At 62.4% G+C, this 19,405-nt stretch overlaps 1 protein-coding gene across 3 annotated transcripts; it reads right to left on the bottom strand.

Annotated features, from left to right (window-relative positions):
- Positions 1 to 349: 349 nt before the first annotated feature.
- Positions 350 to 15,565, bottom strand: GIT1 (GIT ArfGAP 1). 3 transcript variants are annotated; one of them, XM_025851409.2, is made up of 21 exons: positions 15,266 to 15,565; positions 9,664 to 9,797; positions 9,069 to 9,181; positions 8,841 to 8,946; positions 8,114 to 8,331; positions 7,934 to 8,028; positions 7,561 to 7,603; positions 5,825 to 5,851; positions 5,598 to 5,646; positions 5,093 to 5,165; positions 4,423 to 4,520; positions 3,914 to 4,025; positions 3,648 to 3,781; positions 3,331 to 3,483; positions 2,964 to 3,194; positions 2,818 to 2,871; positions 2,564 to 2,650; positions 2,368 to 2,441; positions 2,081 to 2,263; positions 1,900 to 1,963; positions 350 to 1,743 (listed from the first exon to the last, which is right to left on the bottom strand). In XM_025851409.2, exons 1-21 carry the CDS (start codon positions 15,315 to 15,317, stop codon positions 1,531 to 1,533), a joined length of 2,313 nt encoding a protein of 770 aa, XP_025707194.1. In that variant the 5' UTR covers positions 15,318 to 15,565; the 3' UTR covers positions 350 to 1,530. The 3 variants fall into 3 exon arrangements, with proteins under 3 accessions (XP_025707194.1, XP_073735447.1, XP_025707193.1); XM_073879346.1 differs by lacking the exon at positions 15,266 to 15,565 and adding an exon at positions 12,604 to 12,622; XM_025851408.2 differs by lacking the exon at positions 5,825 to 5,851 and having other exon boundaries at positions 15,266 to 15,440.
- Positions 15,566 to 19,405: the final 3,840 nt, after the last annotated feature.

Below are 19,405 nucleotides of genomic sequence, written 5' to 3'. Positions count from 1 at the left end.
CCAGGACACTGTCCTGGGCCTCGTAGGTTTTGTTTGAAGTAGGCATTTACAAAATCAAGTTAGGCACCCACCTGCCCTCCTCCTCCTGCCCACCTGGCCTTAGCCAAAGTTTTAGAAGCGTGAGAGAACCTGGCCTGCTACCACGGTGGGGAGGGGGGGTGGTGGTAATTACAGAAACCACCCAGCTCCTTTTCTAGAACACAAGGGCTTCCATAGTTTTGGGTCTACAGCAGCTGGAGTCTTCATTTGCTTCGTGCTCTTGCCAGGTTGGTCTTTCTCCTTCTCGTGTCTGCCACCTCCCCAATCCCCCCCACCAGGTCCCCGAATTCTCTAAGCGTCAGCAACAACACATGGTCACTTATTTATTTTTGATACAAATGTACATGACACACTTCTTGACAGTCAGCCCACCCACCACCACACAAGCAAAGCCTGGCCCCCAGGACAGACGTGGGACAGGGAGGAGAGCTGGCAGGCCCTGCCATCTGCGTCTCCGGCCTCCCAGGCGGCAGCCCAGATGCCAGATATCCGGACGCCGCGGCGCAGGTGCTGGCCTCTCAGAGGTTATGGGGAGGGGGCTCTCAGCTGAGTCAGGGACCCTGGGGAGCCAGCCCCAGGCTCAGGTGCTCAGTTTTCTGCCCCAGCCAGCACAGACCCCTCCACAAGGGAGGGGGGGTGAGATGCAGGGAAGTGGTTTTTGTTTAAGTTCATGGAGAAAGGGGCAGGAGTGGGGGCACAGATGAGGGGAGGCAATGGGTTGGACCCCAGCTGGTTACCAGCAGTCCCTGGCCCCGAGAATGGGGAAGGGGGGGCTGACCCCCAACACTGGTCCTGCTGCTCCGGTCCCCTCACCCTTCACAGAACTCCAGATGGGCCAGGCCTCCGGAACGGCACTGCCGCCCCGCACACGCACACAGGCACGCAGGGACACTCAGTTACCACAATGTTAAAATTAAGGAGTGAAAGAGAAGAGAGAGGAAAAAAACAAAACAAAACAAAACAATTTCCAGTGTTTGCTGCTAGGGACCCTGGGAACACAGGTTGGGGCCTGTGCTCTAGGCAGGGGCCGTTTGGCATTAAAGGAGAGCAGCAGGGGGGCTGGTGGCTACAGGGCGGGGACATCCAGAGATTATGTACAAAGGAGGGGATGCCCCCGCTCAGCCCCCAATAGGGCTGAACTGGCTCATGGGGGTGGGGTGCCTGTAGGGGGAATGGCCCCACTTGGAGTGTCCCTACCCGACCCTTTGCTGAGGGTGTCCCAGAGGGCTAGGGGCTGGGAGTGATGCCTTACAGGCCCCTGCACGGGGAGGCGGGGGGGGGGGGGGGGGGGGGTAGGGCCGGGGGGGGGGGCAGGGAGGGGGGGGGCGGGGGGGGGGGTGGGCACCAGGGCGCCTGGCTGCCAGGGGAAGTGGCAGCACGAAGGGCACTTGCGCCAGTGGCTCTGTTGGGGGTGGGGATTAGTGTTTGGAGTGGCCCAGCTCCCACGGCCAGTGAGGTCCCAGGGTGCAGGTGAGGGTGCAGGGAGAGTGGTCACTGCTTCTTTTCTCGGGTGGTGATGGTGACTAGCTGCTTGGCAGCCTTGGCGATGTCATAAGCGCACTGGATCACCTGCTGAGTCAGCAGCTGGAAGTCCACAGGGGCGCCGGGCTCTGGGGGCACGGTCTTCCGGCACTCGCTCTGCAGCCGGCAGGCGCTGGCATTAAGCAGTCGCAGCGAGCCACGCACAGGCTCCAGGGCGGGCCTCTGCACGGGAGGAGGGAGCTGTGCCTCGGACTTCAAACCACGAGCCACAGACGTGGCCTGGCGTGTCCTCATCCGCACCCAGGCAGCAGTCACATTCCCTGCGCCCGCCCCACCCGGAGACCCTCCCAACCCTGCTCCTCTTTCAGGCCCCTGTACCTTGGGGAAGAGAGAGGCCATCTCAGTCACAGCCAAATGGATCTTCTCTGAGCAGGGCACAAAGCTTTGGAGGAAGGGGGGGTAAAAATCAGGAGGGTTTGCAGGGACAGCGGAGCACCGGCCGCCCTTCCCCTTCGCAACAGCCAGGCGCTGCTGTGAGCCTTGCGTCCCACCCCCATACCTGTCATGCTTGAATTCTTGGGCAGCCCGCAACAATTCCTGAATGTTCTTGGTGACCTGTTCCGTCTTCAGGATGACATCCTCTGTGCTGGGAAGCCCAGGGTCGAAGTCTCCATCCAGGCTTTCCAACTCTGGGTGGAAGTCTTCTTCCTTGCCCAGCTCCAGAACCCTCTTTCCTTCCAGTCTGAGGCCGGGGTTAGAAAGAGACATTCCCGCGGTGAGGCCGCTTGCCTGCACCCTCACGGACACGCCAGGGCCCACTCTGCCTTCCTCCCAGGGGTGCCTCACCCAAGCAGTGGGTCCCCGCTTTGCGTGTTCTCGTAGTCGCTGTCAGCACCGCTGCCGTGGCGGGAAAGCTTGCTCTGGAGGATCAGGGAAGGGGGAGGAGGTGACGTACACATTCACAGGTGCACACAGCCCACGGCTGTCCACGCACACACCTCATTCGGCCTGTCCCCTTGGGCACCGGGCATGGGAACGTTACCGTGTGGCGGCTTCCTTCCTGGGAGCAGGACAGGAGTGGGGAGGAGGGAGTGAAGGGCACGGCAGAGGCCGACACCCCCTTCCGGATCTGAAAGCCGGGAGGGCTGGAGTCAGCTTTTCCTCCCTGCCACCCGCCTTCCAGCTTCCCAGCAGCGCGGGTCACCTCTGTGCCCAGCAGCCAGCACAAAAGCTGCACCCACTGGGGCTCAGAACCGACCCGCAGACATGGACCCGCTTCCCCCAGGCCCTGCTTACCCGGTAAAGGCCGGCGGGGACGTGTACTGAATAGATGGCGTCGTCCTCCAGCTCCTGGGGGATGGCACAGTAGGCACCATCACGGAGGGCTCCACGGCAGCTCCCACCCTGTCTCCCCCAGGCCTGGACACCCACAGGCAACTCACAGTGCTGTGGAAAGGCTGGAGCCGGGTGGTGAGCTCGTCCCCAGGTGGGCCCCCAAAGGGCTTCAGGGCGGAGCCTGGTTCATACATGGAGAAGGCCTGGCGGTCCCTGCGGTGGGCGCTCCCAGCAGGCCCCATCGATGTATGTTCTGCCCGCTCGCTGGGCAGTGGGGGTGTGGGCACCGGCCCTGGCGGCTGCCGGATCTGCAAATTCTCTGCCTGCAGCTTGTGGATCTGAGAGTGCACGGCGGTGTCAGGACCTCCCGAGGCTCTAGGCAGCAGCCCCACCTCCGGGAGCAGGGGACCCTCCGCGACCAGGATGCTGGGAGCCCCCAGTCCTAGCATCCTGGGTAAGTGCTGCTGCCCTTACCTCCCTCTGCAGCCTCCGGAGCTCATCACTCAAGCTGCTGTTGACCTTCATGAGCTGTTGCACCTTTGCCTCGGAGGTAGCCAGAGCCTTTTTCAGCTCCAGATATTCCTGCAGAGTCACGGCCCCGTCGGACAGGTCTGAGGAGTCCATGCTCTGCAGAGTGAGACAGAGGCTAGTCAGCCATCAGGGGCAGGGGGTGAACGCCCGCAGAAGGCTCTTCTCAAGGCCATAACCAGCCCACTTGTCCCCGAAGCCCCAGGCTAGAGGGGGATAGAGGCAGGCCTCGTCGGAGGCCCGGGGCGGGGCGGTGCTCAGACCCGGGCCCGGTTGTTCCGAGTGGCACCAGCGCTGCGCAGGGGCTCCTGGTCCGTGTCCTCGTCCGAGGCCACACTGTCGTAGTCGTGCTGGTCGTCGAGGTCGCTCTGGCTCCGCGCAGAGAGCTCGAGGTTGTCTGAGGGCACAGTCCTGTCACTCAGGATTCAGCCACACAACCCTTCTATCATGCCACCCCAAAAAGGACCCATGAAAGAGAATATTCTAGAAAAGTGCCCACTGCCCGCAGCCCTATCCATGCCCTTCCCACCTGTGGGGCTGCTCAGGCTCTTGCCCTGCTGTCTCCGCTTGGCCTCACTGAGAATGTCTATGATGAGGGTGGCGAACTCTCGGGCATTAAAGCGGGCCAACTTCTGCCGCCCCTACAAGGCAGAAAGAACCCGGCTGGCATGACGGGCCCCCTTACAGCTGATAGATGGGGTGGGGTGGGAACAAAGTTGTCAGGGAGTCCCCTGTTATCTGGCTCATGGCCAGAGCAGGGGGTCAGGGATGACATGGATTCTGGGTGCCTAGGGGAGCTCTCGAGAAGAGGCTGGAATGCCCCCCAGAGGCTGCTCAGCAAGTGCTCAAAACACCCAGCTTCTTCCCCATTTCCAAATCCCAGTGCCAGCAGAGCCCTGAGGGAGGCCTGGGCCAGGGGAGAAGAGCAGGCCCAGGCGGCAGCCCAGTCAGCAGCCGCCGAGGAAGGGCAGGACCCACAGAGCTGGCGACCCCCGGAAGGGAGGAGACTGCCCCAAGCCCCCCACCCAGCCCCCTCACCTGATTCCGTGTGGCTGAGTACTCGGGGTTCACAGGCAGAAAGGGCACAGCACTGCGCTCCGTCACCAGGGTGCTGTGGTTTTGGGTAGCCAGCCACACTGTGGGGGAGGAGCAGGGAGCAAATCGTCTGGAGCGTCCACCGTGGCCAGGCCCGCGGGGCGGAGGTGGGGAAGTGCCGGGCGCAGCCTTCCTCGCTCCTCCCCACGCCCACCAAGTGCTCGTGTTCAAAACAGGGGTGGTCTTCAGACCACAGAAGCAAGGCTGGGTGAGGGCAAGGCTGGGCGAGGCCGGCTAGGCCGATGACGAACAGAACAAGGCGACTCCTTGCCAGGCCCAGCCCAGAGTTTGGGCTGGAATCTAGCTGTGGTCAGGAAGGAGTGATGTAGGGGGGTGGAGTGGGACTGGGGAGTGAGCCAGAGTGGGAGGCAGCCAGAGCAGAGATGAGCCCCAGGCCCTCCGCTGGGGGCGGAGGAACAGGCTGGCTGCCTCCAACTCAGCACGCTCCGCCCGGCGGCCGGGAGGCTGCTGGCCAGGCCGCTCACAGGCAGCAGGGGCCGATATGCAGACCTGCTGGGCCCACTGCACCCAGGCACCCTCTCAGTCCGCCGCCCGGAAAGGCCCCGGCCCCTCCCAGCACCCACCCGTGACCTTGGATGCCCTCTTGGCTCACCGGCGTCATTTTCTCTTCTATCCACCTCGTCATACACATCCATGGCAAGTTCTTCAAAAAGCCGGTTGCTGAGCTAGAGGCAAAGAGGGGGACCCAGACTTTGTCAGATCAATTGGTCCCCAGTGCTGACAAGGCCAGCTCAAGCAGGAGGTCATAAGATGTGGGAAACGGCTTGTGTCCCCTGCGCTGCCCAGCCCGCCTCCCCCCACCCCCCGTCTCAGAACTGGAAACTGGGGCAGGGGTCTCTGTCAAGCTCCACGGTGGAGCGAGGACAGAAGGGAGGCCAGATCAGAACACTTAGTGCCCCCGTAGGTCAGAGGTGGAGCTAGGGCCCTGGACCCAGCGGAGGGCAGGGTCAGAGACAAAAGGCAGGGAAGTGGGGGGCAGGGAGCCAGAAAGGCTAGAGTGAGGGGCAGGCCCAAGACTTGGAAAACTTGGAAAAGGACACCAGGTCAGAGGAAGGGGGAGCGATGGCAGGGGTCGAGGGTCAGAGATGGTGACTCACCGCCTGCAGCTTCTTCTTGGCGGCTTTGGCCAACTCGGACAGGTCTAGGCTGTGGATGACGGAGGGAGACGGGAAGGGCAGGCGTGAGAGGTGGCCAGGCCCCCGCCGTGACTCCCGAACATGCAGGGAATCCCGGGAAGACAACACCCCAGATGCTGCACACCAACACCCCCCCCCCCCTCCCGCGCCCCCCTCCAGAGCCTGCTCCCGCGGCAGGCACCATATACCTCTGAGACATGCACTTTTGCCGAGATCTAAGTCCAGAGAGAGGCAGCAGAGGAAAGAACAGGACAGAGGCAGCAATTACCCAGCAGCACCCACGGCAAGCTCACACCCATCTCCGCGCACACGACGGAACTCATCCTCCCCCTCAACCTGCTCCTAGCCCGGCTTGCTCTCTCCCTCGAGCCCCACTCACCCAGCACCAGCGCCTGCTCCCAGGGCTCACCGGAAGTCCCCTCACCCTCAAGCCCCGGTGGAGCTTTCCCCACGTCCTGCCATCAGTCCCTCCTCCCCGGGGCCTTTGCATCAGTTTCTTCATCCATCTTCCCACTTCCGGGCTCGCCCCTACAATCCCTGTTTCCAGCTAGCAGCCAGGGTGATCTTTCTGACACATCAGGCCCCACCACCCCGGCCTTAAGAACGGCTCAGTAACAAAAGATACTTATGGCAGACTTCAGCCGTGCTCCTACCAAAAGCTCACTTAAGAAATATGCTACGGGCTTAGCACGCATTATCTTACTTTATCCTCTCAATGCCCCGAAAAGGTAGGCACCGTGGCCCTCGTTTCCACGAGATAACTAAGACTCAGAGAGGTTAAGCAGCCTGCCTGAAGTCAAACAGCCAATAAATGGCAGAGCCGACTGCACACATCGGTGCTCAGAACCTCTCGACCGTCTCTCCTCCAGTCCTGCTCCTCACGCTGTGCTCCAGTCGCACGGACAGACCGCAGGGCCCAGCACGGCTCTGCTCCTTTATACTGTCTCTGCCTTTACTTCTCTCGCTGCACCCCCTCCCCCCCGGCCACTGAACTAGAGCTGTCTGAGTAGGTTGCCTCCCTCTCTAGACTGTAAGCTCCTTAAGGGCAGAGATCACGTCTGAGTCACCCGTGTCTCGGGGCCAGGAACAGTCGCTGGCACTGGGAAGGTGCTTGGTCACCATTTCACTGAGACCGCGCCCAGATCTGTTTGTAACAGACACACCAGACATACAAGCAGGTGCGCACACCAGGCGGAGTAAGACCAGAGAAGCAGGAGGGAGTCCCGGCGTCTCAGAACAGAGGGGGTCTGGATTCAAAGATCCAGGGTGCCTAGGCCTGACCATCCCCATCTGCCCACACTGGCTCCTGGAGGAGGAGGGAGCCTCCACTCTCTGCGATCCAAGCCAGCAGGCAAGGCTTGGCAAAGCTTGGCCACCAGAGGTGGCCACCAGGTGGCGCAAGCATCCATCTTGTGAGCTGAGCAAGTCTCCTCCCCTCCCCCCCCTCCAGCCGAAGCGCCTGAGGTTTTTCAGATCAGAGGCAGAAACACCTCAATTGTGCTGTGCCCTGCTCCCCCAGCCCCGGCACAATTTCTGAGCGCACCAGAGGCCTGGTCAGTGGTCCCAAAGTTAGTCAAATCCCACCGTCTTACTGGAGCCCATAGTCTTTTCACTTGTCTAAAGATTTTACAGTGGGGTGAGGGCCCCTGGAAACAGAAGGCAGCAATCTACCACTCCTAGGGCGGGTGTTTCTGGGACTCAAGCCTGTGTGGGACGGCCGTGGGGCTCAGGCTGGGCTGGCCCCATGCCGAGCTGACATTTCTCACCTGCCTTGGGGCCCAGCATCGGGGAGTGAGGACTGGACAGGGCCCCTGAAGGGTGGGGGACCCTAAAGCCTAGGAGAGGGAGGGCTGGAGGCTCTGGGGCCCAGGCACCCCCGTGACATCCAACAGCCTCTGGGAAGGGGCATCAGGTGGGCACTCACCTGTCAGCCATCTGTGGGATGATGTAATGCCCATTCTTGTGATCTGAACAAAAATAAAAATGCCAAGTCACTGGTGCGGGGTGGCCTCAGCAGCTGGGAGTCCCCCTCACTGCCGTGAGCAGGGCTTGGCACCCAGAAGTGTCAGGGGACAGGGCGGAGGGCAGGCCACCCCCCCCAGAGCCCTGGGAGCTGCCTGAAGTTAGCCCCCCCCCATCCCAGTGGGCTGTAGCCAAGAGCCCGCATCAATTTCACAGGAGCCAGTTGCCTAGCAACAGTGTTCCCCAGCCGGCTTTGTCGCCATGGCACCTGCTGCTGGGGTGTGTCCGGGTCCCACCTGCCTGGCCCAGCCGGACCTGCCCCGAGCTCCGCTCACCCGGCTTGCGTCCACAGAGATAGAAGGCCAACCGGTCAGTGAGCTCATACTGGCACTCGACTAGCCTTTCCGCCAGCTCGTGGTGCCCCGCCTGCCTGTGGGGAGGGGGCGTGCCTCAGCCCTGCAGCAGCCGTCTACCACCCCCACCCGCCCGAGCCTCACCCATCATCCGAACCTCACCTGGCATAGTCAATGGGTGTGCGGCCATTGACATCAGGGGAGCCGGGATCAGCCCCATACACTACAAGAAGCTCAGCCTGCAGTGTCTGCCCTGCCTTGGCAGCCACATGCAGAGGTGTGGTGCCCTTCTCTGGATGGAAGAAGTTGGCCTGGGCACCCAGGGACAGCAGGCGCAGACACGTCTCCAGGTTGCCCGTCCGCACGCTCGAGTGCAGTTGCTGCAAGGAGCAGAGTGTGCAACAAATGTGCGTGTGAGCCCCCCTCCCCCCAAGCTGTACCAAGTGAGGCAGCTGCTGGGACTCCTAGCGGCTCCAAGGGACCCAGCTGGAGTCGGGGTATAGGGGGACAGAGGACTTGCCCTGCTATCAGTCACCATCTACCTGTGCTGTGAGCTCTGCTCGAGACAGGATCTGGTCTATGAGGGAGATGCTGTTCTTTCTTTCCCATTTTACACAGCAGGAAACTGAGGCCCTGACTGGCTAAGAAATGACCCCTTTCGGATGGCGGCTGGGGGATTTTAGCCCTAGAGTGTCCACTGAGGAGCTGAGGGGCCTTGGCCACGTGCCGCCTGACCATGCAATCGCATCCCCCTGCTGTGCCCACTATTCCTGCCGGACCTGACTGCCTCTGGCGCTTAGGGCTCGGTGGTGATGAAGGAGAAGGCCATCAGGGTGTCGCGGGTGACAAGAGAGGAGGCCCACCCGTCCCCCGTGGGGGCCCCTCCAACCTTGCTGAGGTCTTTGGCGGTGACGCCATCATCGTCCCGGCAAGGAAGCTTGTGCACAAACGCCAGCATCTGGTACTTGGCCCTGATGAACTCTGACTTGATGGGGCTGGGCAGGCCACACAGGACGCAGTGGGGAGGAGAGTGGGAGAGGCTAGTCACCTGGCCGCCTCCCGGATCCGCGTCCCAGGCCAGGCAGCCCCTGCCACCACCCCTCCAAGCCCAACTCACTGGACTTTGTCTTGGGGGTTGGCTTTGCGCCGGCCACTCTGCACTTGCGCGGGGTCCAGCAGGGAATGCTCCCAGATGGAGTTGGCCCCGTTGCTGGCGAGCGTGTGCACCATCTGCAGGGAAGAGGCGCCAAGTCAGGAGTGCCCACCGCGCACTGGCTCCTGGGGGAAACACCGCCGCGCTGGCCACAGCCGGCGTGGCTGGAGACAGGACCCAGGGCCCTGCCGCGCGCCTGCCGCCATCACACCTCCACCCAGTCGGGCCGCCAGGGCACCTGGGTCCTGTGTAGCACTTCAGGCCGCACGGCAAGCGTGCCAAGGCTCAGAGAAGTGAAGTGACCCACTCCGTGCTATGTGGCCAAGCTAGTGAGCGGCAGAGCTGGGGAGAGGGCCCCGGCCTGTGTGCACGGCAAGCAAGAACGGGTGGAAAGGGTCAGGGCTGGGTTCTGCCCCATGGGGGGGGGGGGCTGCCCCCCCCCCCCGGGAGCGCCAAAACCGAGGGGGGGGGGTGGGGGGGGGGGGGGGGGGGGGGGGCAATGTGTCTCTGCTCAGCACACTCTGTGCCACCCGAGGACCCGCCTGGCCTAGCCCCGTACCTGCAGCAGCGTGGGGGGCCAGGCGCTGTGGCGAAGGTGCTTGACGATGGAGATGTGGCGGCCCAGGCTCCGGTGCACGCTGCAGCACTCGTCACATACCAGCACCCCCCTGCTGATGGAGGCCCAGCCGGGGTCTGTCGGGGTGGGAGCAGGGGGTCAGCCAAGGCCCAATCAGGGCCAGTGTGTCCTGGGCACCTGCTCTGGGCCCACAGTAGGCTGACACAGTCCCTCACTCAGCTTCCTAAAGCCCCAGGAGCTTTGGGAAGGGACACACGGGTCACCGATGAGGAAGCTGAGCTACCGTGTAGGAGGGATCTCCCCAGAGGCGCACAGCAGGTGACTGACAGCTGCCTGTCTGGGGGGGTGGGGAGGGGCCCTCAGGGCCCCCAGGGCCGACACAGCGGGCATGTCTTCCTATTCTGCAGCCTGTCCCAGGGAGCAAGACAGCCAGCCCAGCCCTTCCCCACGGAAGGCAGGAGGCCCCGAGCGGATGCAACTCTGCTGTCACCTGCCGGACAGCCCTAGGCACCCCTCCTGTGTCTGGGCTGTGCCACATCCCTCCTGCACCCAGGCTTCTGTGGGACCCCCGGGCCCTTCCACGGGGTCCTGCCTCCACCCTCATCTTGGCAGGGAAGAGGCCTCTTCATGCTGAGCCCCCTGCCAGCATCACTGATGGGCTGAGCTGTAGCCCCACTAAATAGGGCCGGGGAGGGCAAAAGAACTAATGCTGGATACCCACTGTGTACAAGCTGGACCTGTACACACGCTCTCACCCCTGTCAGGCAAGGCAGGAAATGCTATCCTTGCTTTACAATGAGAAACAGTGGCTCAGAGAGGTTAGAGTGCTTGCTCAAGGTCACACAGCTAATGACTGGGATTGCTGGGATGTGGAACCAGGCACTGAGATGCCAGACACCAGGCCATGGTCATACCCACTGCTCTCCTTCTGCTTTTGCCCCTAAGGGGGAAGCCTCAAGTGGGCAAGGGCCCTGGAAGCCACTCCACTCCTTGGGGAGAAGCAAACCTTGGCGACAAGGAGGGGCCGGGACAGGGTGGGAGCTCCTGGGGTCCTTTACAAGGGCAGGGGAGATGCCACCCATCCTGGGCCCCTTGGGAGATGGGGAGGAGACAGCTGTATACAGCTCAGGCTTTGGAAAGGTCATGGGGGAGAAAGCAGCCATTGTGTGCCTCCAGAGAGTGGGGGCAGGGAGCCTCTCTCCCAGGACACTGTGCTCTGCCCAGGCCCCCTGCCCCAGTCTCAGGAAGCCCTGTGGGGAGGGTGGAGTGGGGGACTGGCTCTCTGCCTTGCCTGGCAGTGCTCAGGGAGTCCAGAAGTGGGCCCCCCAGGGGAGGGACAGGCTTGGGGTAATGAGGGCCTCTCCAACCAGGAGGCGATTCTCAGACCCTTCCCCTCAAAGACTTCCGTAGAAGTTCCCAGGGGAATTGTAAGGAGACTGAGTCAAGGTGCAGCCTGAGTTCTGCCTATAGCCAGTATCCCCTCGATGGGGAGAGGAAGAAACAAGAAGCAAAAGATGGGGTTCAGCTCTTTGGGTCTGGGCTTCTTTAGGCATCCCCCCAAAACACAGGGCAACAAGGTGCCTGCCATACACCTTTCTGGGAGCTGATCCTAGGGGCCCGTGAGGAAGGGACCTACCGCCTGTGCCAAGAGGGGGAGCCCCAGGACACTCTATTGGCTTTACCCAAACAGGGAGGGACCCCAGTGAGGCACATGGAAAGCTCCCTCCCCCCACTCCCAAGCACCACTGGGTGAGGGGTCTGCCCGCCAGCCACCTCCAGCAGCTCAAGCAGGAAGCTGGAAATGACGCAGCCTAAATTCCTCTTGTTGAAATGGTGGGGTTTCCTGTAAGTGGGGAGCCGCCCAGGCCAGGATCATAAATGGGACGCCCTGAGGTCTCCACCCCAGGCCCACGGTCCTACTGGAGAAGCCAGGCCTGAGAGGGCTGCACAGTTATCCAGAGCCCAGCCAGACATGGTGAGCCTCTGAATATGGCAGGGGCCAAGAGATTAGGATTTGCGGAACAGGGTCCCAGGCTTTGCTCAGCACTCCCCCAGCCTGGGGCAGGGGGTCCTACCTCTCCTCCACAGTGACCTGAAATAGGAAGGTTGAACAGGCGACACTGTCCTGGCCCGGGGCACCCCGGCACCAGCTCAGTTCTTGATTACACAGATGAAAAACCCACCCTAACCCTACGACCTACTTATATGCCCAAGGGGCCTTGGGCCTACCCCAGCCAGAGCCCCTAAGCCCGACCTAAGCCAGTTCCTCAGGCCAGAAGCGTTTCTTTAAGTCAAATGGTTAAGGGACCCTTGCCCCCAAGAGGCTCCCTAGATCAAACCTGCGGTAGAAAGGACAGGGACATAAGGTGTTTTGTTTTGTTTTGTTTTGTTTTTAGTAGGCTTCATGCCCAATGGCCCAGAGTGGGGCTTGAACTCACCACATCAAGAGTCACGTGCTCTACTGACTGAGCTAGCCAGGCGCCCCCAGGGAACATAAGGTTTAAGAGATATGATGACCTCCTCAGCATCCTGCCAACCTTCCTCCCCGGGCTTCGGCCTCAGGACAGGGGGTCTGGAACGTGGGGGCAAGTGGTAGGAGGGATCCTGCCATAACGTTACCCATGGAGGCCTCTACTAAGGTGAATTCATGTCACCACCCAAAGCCATTACGGGGCCTCCAGGGGCAGTAGGTCTGCTAGAAGGGCCAGGGTCTCCGGAGCAGAGCCTCACTAGAAAAGAGGGAAAAGCCCACCATCTTGAAAGCAAGCTAGACTAATCCATGGGGATAAAGGTCAGGGTGGCCGTTACCTCTGGGGGGTGTTGACTGGGAGGAGGCAGAGGAAAGGCCCAGAGGGTGATAGAAATGCTCTAACTCTTGACTGGAATGGCGGTTACACAGGTATACAGACTGTAAAAACTCACCAGGCTAAACAGTAAGGTGCAGGAACTTTGCTGTGCATAAGTTAAACCTCAAAAAAAGAGGAAGAAAGCCCCCCTATTCACCCCACCCCACAATCTACACTGTGAAGAAATAAATGAGCCTGCAGGTTTCCAAAATGTCCCTAGCCAGGAGCCATCCTTGCTCACCCAAGTGCCTGCAGGACAGGCACCCCGAGGTCTTCACTCCTGGGACCTGGGCTGCCAAGGTGGGAAAGTTGAGATGGAGACCCATGGGATGAGGAGCAGGCCCTTGGGCTGGGCCGGGACTGTGTGGCAGAGTGAGTGGAGGGGAAGGAAGGGGGGAGAACACATTCTCCAGGGTTCCTTGACTCCTGCCCCTCCCTTGGACTCCCATGGCAGGCAGGTACACATATGGCACCTGATGAGGGAGCACCAGCTGCCACAGCAACCATGGCATGTCCAGCTGCCTTACAAAATGCCCCTGTCACCTGTATGCCCAGGCCCGGAAACAGGGGGAGCACGCGGACCTTCGGGGTCACCTGGACCTCACCTTTCACCTCCATGGCCTCCCCACGTTAATCAACCACCAAAAGGCCACAGCCCCACTCCTAGGGCTGGAAGCCCTTTCACAGCCAGAGAAGCCTATGACCGGGTAGGAGGCAGAGGCCAGTGGGGTCCCAACTGTTGATTACCCTCAAGCCTTGTACCTGGTGGTACAGTGCCCACACTGAGTATGCCACTCCTCACATCAGATGGTGGGGGAATGGGGTAGCCCCAAGTAGCCAGCTGGGGTCCTGACAAGCATCCAAACACTCAGGGAGTGCCTGCCATGTGCCAGACACCATGCCAGGTGCTGGGGTAGGGTGATGTGTAAGACTTTGTCAGCACCCTGCCTACCTCACCACCTGCCGCTTCCTGACCTGTATCCTGGATCAGGGGAAAAGGAGGTACCTGGCGCACCAAGGTCTCTGGGGGACAATGACTGCAGACAGGAACTGAGCAATCCAAGACATCAGATACACACCACTCCTCCCTGAACCCATTCAGCATCCAGAGGCTTCAAACTGAGGCCCAGAGTGAGGAAAGTCTTACCATGGCTCACAGAGTGAGCAGATAGGATGAATGTCTGCTAAGCACCCTCCTCCCGATCCTTCTGGACCCTATGTCCCCACCCCCACGCTACGCGGGCCCCCCTAGAGGTACAGAACAGCCTGGGACAGAGAGGGCAAGCTCTCCTCTTACCCCTTCCACCCCCAGACCGGCATGTGGCTAGGGGAAGGAGATCACGGTCTCCGGCTCATTAGGGTAAGGATACATCAGCCCCGATGGCTTCTTCAGGGCCCTCCAGACTGTGACATGCCCTGACAGGAGTCCCAGGTCACAACCACCCACAGAGTACCCTGCCTCTGCCAGGCATCCACAGTCACCCAAGACTCTAGCTTGGACCCATGAGAACCACCAGAGTATCTGTGGTTCTCAGCCTGCTGGGGTCTTGGGTCTGTCCAAAGGGAGGCTGGAAGTTATGGGTCCACGAAACAGCACTTCACACTCTCACACTTAATTGTGCCCTTAGTCCCCCTGGAGTTCACAGACACACCGAGCCTGCCCCGAGGTCTCCCAGGGAGATGGCTCCTTTTTTAAAAAGAGGATGGACAAGAGCCAGGGTTTCCTTCCCCAGGCCAGCTGCTGAGCCCCATCACTGGCAGTGTCCTCCCACATCAGAAGGTAGCAGCCTCTCAGGTCACTGCTCCTCACTTCCTCAGCAGCTCAGGGGGGTTTCACATCAGCCTGGACCTGACTGCTGGGAAGAAGGGAAACACCACAGTAAATACAGCCAAGAGGCAGGCCAGGAAGCCAGCCCGACCCTGGGACTCTAGGCACCCGGGCGGGGGCGGGGGGGGGGGTACTGCTCCCTACCCATTTCTGGCCAGACTGGGTTACAGGGCTAGGAGGGGTCTGTGCCCAAAGCTGGGACAATGCTCAGCCCACCTCCTGGAAGCAGGCCTTCCTGGGGCACAGGAACAGCTGAGTCTAGTTGCTCCCAGTCCCCTGGGCAGCCTGGGGATGCCTCAAAGAAGATGCCCAGGCTGGACTGGCCCTCAACACCAGGCCCTGCAAGGAGCCCTGGCCTTGGGAACCAGGGGCAGGGAGTCCTAGGTCATCTGCTCACGAGGAAACACTATCCAGGCCTCCCCTGGCCCATCTGCCCAGCTCTCTGCCCCTTGACCTCCGCCACCTCAGCGGGCGCGCAGACCATGCAAGCAGCAGGTGCAAGACGCGGGGGTGGCACTGAGATGACACAAAACCACACTCGCCCCCACCTCCTAAACCTTGCTGGCCTCCGCCCCAGCCCTCCTGCCACCCCAGGCTGGCGCTTCCGTTGGGATACAGAGATAGAAGGGGGGGGTGCAGCTAGCTGCCTGTCTCCCTCAGACTGAGGGGTGGGAGGTGGCGCCGGGAATGTCCTTCCTCGCTCGTCCACGGACGCGAGGGAACCGGGGCCCCCCAGCTGGCCCTCCCGCCAAGGACGCGGCTCCGCAGTGGCCCGGGCGGGGGCCGAGGCCGAAGGCCGCAGCCCCCAGCCCCGCCCCGCCCTCCGGCCCCGCACGGCGCTCCCGCCAGGCCCCGGCGCCCGCCCGGCGGCCTCGCTGCGCGGTCCCGCCCCCGGCCCGGCCCCGCTTACCCGGGGCGCTGCAGTCCGCACACACCTCCGCCCGCGGCCCCTTCCGGGACATCCTCAGCGGCGACGCGGCCGCAGCCCTCTGGGCCAGCGTGGGGGGCGCGGGCGGCGGGCCCGGGCGGCGGCGGCGGCCCCTGCTGCCCGGCCCGGCTCCGGCAAGGCCCCGGCTAGGCTCCGCGCGCCCGGCCAACCGTCCGCCCCCGGGGCTGGCCCGGAACCCGCCGTGCCCGCCTGCCCGCTCGCCCTCCGGCGCCCTCCGCCCCGCACCGCCCCGCGCCGCCCTGCCGCCGCTCGCCGCTCGCCGCTCGTTCTCTCCGCCCCCTGCGCGGCTCCGGGCCGCTCCTGCAGGAAGCGGCGCAGGCCCTGCCCACCGGGGGAGGGGCAGCCTGCACACCCGCCCCGCCGCCGGGCCCTGCGGGCCGCGCCTCCCGGAGAAAGGAAGCCGGGAGCGCGGGCGGGAGGGGGCGGGGGTGTTTAAAGGGGCCGCGGCCGCCGCTAGGCAGGCCCGAGAGGGCGGCGTCGCCTGTGCCCCTGGCCTCTACTCCCGCGCTCCTCGGCCCCGTGGCAGTGTGAGTTACCCTCACAGCCCCATCCCCTTCGCTTTCCAGGTGGAGGGTGGCCCAGGGGGCTCAGGCCCGGGGACAGTGACCCTTGGGGAACAGGGAAGAGGGTAAGGAGCTGAAGGCCCAGGCCCCCTTCCTCGTCAAACGGCTGTGGTTTGGGGTCCCCCCCCTTTTGTGGGGGGGGGGGAGAACCCCCCCCCCCCCCCCGTGCATCCACATCTGTGTGTCCAGGTGTGCGTGTGGTCACACCCTTGCTGATTACGCACAACGCCAACAATATGGACGCCCAGGTGTTCCCCTGCCTCCCAGCTAAAAATACATCTATACCTCATCCATGCTTCCATCCCGAGAGGAAAGAATCTGTTTTTAAAGACCTCCCGAGGAGTGACCACTGTGCCTGTGTGCAGTAATATCCACTCTGCATTCGTCTTGTATACCTCCACGGTGTTTCTGGGCCACCGCAGGTTTGTGTGTCCAGGGCGTGTGCATAGAACATACAGGGACCTTTTCTTATGGTGGCCTTTCTTCCTAGACTTCACAGGGAGACGGCGTAGGTGGGGGACAGGAAGCGGAGGCGCAGGCCGCACGTGGGTGCACCCCTGCACTGAGCATGCTCCCCCATACACGTGTGCCCCGCGTGCACCCAGCCCCCATCCCTGCAGCAGCAAAATGCCAAGAGCACTTCGCTTGTGGGGAAGAGGCAGGGGTGGCCAGGACTAGGCCTGGGGGCTAGGACAGTGGTGACAGAATCAAGGGAGTACTCCCAAGGGGCAGGGAGTCCTCAGTAACAAGGGGGTAAGGAGGGGAGTCCTTGGGCAGGGGTTTGGGATTTGGTCGATTTTATCCCAGCGGTGCCAGAGCAGCAGTGACTTGTGGGTGGGCAGGCTGCTTCCCTGGGGGAGACAAGTAATGCTCATGAGTCACACCACCCGAAATACAAGCAAAGCTGCCTCCATCGCCTTTTGCTGCAGCCCAGATTGACAAGTTTGTTTGAAATCGCGATCCACGGGGTATATTTATAATCGCACCTTTAAGAGAAATCTTTTTGCAGGCCTCCCCTCCCCCTACTGCCAGCCGCTCAGCTGGCGGGGCTTCTGCGAGCAAAGATACCTCGCGTTGGGGGTGGGGGGCGGCGGCGGCGGCGGGAGCCCGGTGCTGCACCCGCACCAAGGAGTCAGTCCGTGGGCTTGGTGGCCCCAGGCTGGGCGACGGAAAGGAGCGGCCTGGCCGCTCTCACTGGCGCACAGCCCACGATAGGTCGCCGCCGGTTCACCCCCGATCGACCCCCAGCTATGGAATTTCATTTATTAAATGTCGAGGCGGCTACTGGCAGCCCCATCGCTTGGCTGTCTTTGTTTCTCCGCTGTGTGGGCGCGTCTCGAGCACGTGGCAGCTGGAGCGCGCAGACCGGAGGAAAAGCGACCTGGGTTTGGTCTAGGGCCGCGTGGCAAAGAAACCCGGCTGCTAAGGGTCTAGGTCCCCCAGTCCAGGCTGAGCTCCCCCTCTCCCAGAGCTTCAACACTTTTCAGGAGGATGATTCATGTTGCCCCCTCCTGCCCGCCAGCTCCCCCTCCCGGCTGGCCCGGGGACTACCTGGGAGTGGCCCAGGCGAAGAGCCACACTCTCCAAACTTTGTTCCGGAAGCCCCCGGCCCCGCCACGGCAGAGCTTTTGCGCCTGGGACTAGGAATAAAAGGACTTCAGGATTTCCCTTTGGAGATGTCGCCACCTCAGGAAGCGGGACGGTAAAAGAGAAATCTCAGACCAGGTTCTAAAAACAATTTAATGAGGAAATGTACAGGCATTCTCCCGGCCACTCCTAGCTGTCCCTCCCCCGCTCCAGCCCCCTCCCCAACTCCGGCTGCAGCCACAACACTCTGCTGACCCCTCGTGGTAGAGGTGGGCAGCGGTCCCCGGTTGCGGGAGACGCCAGCCGGCTCCTCCCTGGCTGGAGAAAGGGGCGAGGCAGTCCACTCCTCCCTTATCCTTTCCCGCCTGGGCCTGGCACCGCAGGGTGTGGAGGAGGGAGAGAAGACCACACAAAGAAACCTGAGAGAGGCGCGGAGAGTTTGCAAGCTTTTGCTAGCACCTCCCACACAAACACTTTTTGGATTGTTCTAAGCAGGGCTGGTATGGAATCCCTAATTCCTGTCCTGTTCTAGGGTGGACTCGAGAAGGCACTGGGCCCGGGCCCGGTCCCGCCACCTGTCTCAGTCCGCCTGGGTTGCGGGCGGGATGTGCCGTTTCCCAGGGCAGTTACTATCCTTAGCTCACCCCAGTAGGTAGTATTTAGAGTCTCATTTAGAGGTGAGTGGTCTGAGAAAGCAGAAAATTTAAGCAATTTGCTTACGGTCAAGCGGTTAGTAAAGAGGAATTCGAACTCTGGTTTAAGATCCCAATCCCTCCTCCCTCCAGGGACTGGGCCACGCCTCTAGGTCACTCCAGCCCTTGCAATAGGCAGCCCCAGAGGTCAATTACACTTTTTACCACAGCGTCTGCTGGGCCCCTTCTGGAAGGACCTCTCTGCCCTGGGGTTATTCAGGAAGGACGCAGCCTCGGAATCAGTCACTTCCTCTCCTAAGGGGACCACACTGAGTGGAGGTGGGAAGCCGCCACCTGCTGCTTACTCTGCCCAGCCCCACTCTGGTCCTTGCGGCGGACAGCAAATGGTGGGGGGGACTGCCCTTCCAGCCTTAGTGGTCCTTCCCTTTGAATGTCAAGTGTGGAAGGTGGAATTTAATTTGCTAAAGAAGGCAGGGGCGACTCCTACATAATACTTCCACGTGCCAGATCCCTGGTTGCTCCAACGACCTCTGGTACTATTGTCCCGCACCTTTCTCAGGAGTTCCCCCCCCAAATCAGTCACTCTTCTTGGAATCTGGATCCCCCCTCACGTTCCACTGGGACCCAAACTCAGTCCTGAAGGCCACAGCTTCCCGCGCCCTCTAAGGCTTGAGCAAGGCCTGTAGCCCCTTCCCTCCCCCCAAAAAGGCAAAACGCCCGTGGGTGGGGGTGCGCCCCGGCCCACCCGGCGTCAGGACACGGTCTCCGTTCCCGTCAGCCCTGGCTCCCTCCCCACCCGCTCATGGGAGCAAGGGGGACCGTGCGGGACCTTCTCCGGCGCCCCGCCACCCGCAGTTCCACGAGGCGGACTACATGCCCCATGATGCCACGGGGCCGAGCTACCACAAGCTCTGCCCCGGGCACCCGGGTCCCCCTCCTCTCTCCCCCGCATCCCCGCATCTCTCGCCGGCCGCTCGGGCTGAGGGCCGGGCAATGCAGCTGCGGGGAGCCGGGGGCGGCGGGCGCGCGTCCCTGTGGCGGCGTCCCCGGGGTTCGCGCCCCGTGCGCCCCCGCGCCGGCTGCGGGCGCCTGCTCCCTCAGCCGAGCGGCATCTTTGTGTGCGGGGGTGTGGGAGGTGAGGCGCGAGTCCGCGCCGCGGCGCCGAGCGCCCGCTCCCTCCCCGGGCGGGTGGGGGCCTCTCCGCGCCGCCCGCCACCGCCTCGCGAGGACGCCCGCGGCCCGCGCCGCCCGCACAGCGCCGGGCGCGCCGCCCCCGCCCGCCGGCGCCGCTCGCACAT

The sequence above is a fragment of the Callorhinus ursinus genome, unplaced genomic scaffold (genome assembly GCF_003265705.2).
Source record: "Callorhinus ursinus isolate GAN/ISIS: 27379988/994484 unplaced genomic scaffold, GSC_fseal_2.0 scaffold34, whole genome shotgun sequence".
Lineage (NCBI taxonomy): Eukaryota > Metazoa > Chordata > Mammalia > Carnivora > Otariidae > Callorhinus > Callorhinus ursinus.
This window is presented reverse-complemented; position numbering and strand designations above follow the sequence as displayed.

Bases quoted from the DNA above. Each gene is read 5' to 3' on its own strand.
- GIT1 (XM_025851409.2), bottom strand. From the start codon at position 15,317: ATGTCCCGGAAGGGGCCGCGGGCGGAGGTGTGTGCGGACTGCAGCGCC. The intron at 8,029-8,113 runs GTGAGGTTCGGA...CCCTCCCCACAG, and splicing joins ACACCCATTGACTATGCCAG to GCAGGCGGGGCACCACGAGC. The intron at 4,026-4,422 runs GTGAGGGGGCTG...TCTGCCTTGTAG, and splicing joins ACTCAGCCACACGGAATCAG to GGGCGGCAGAAGTTGGCCCG.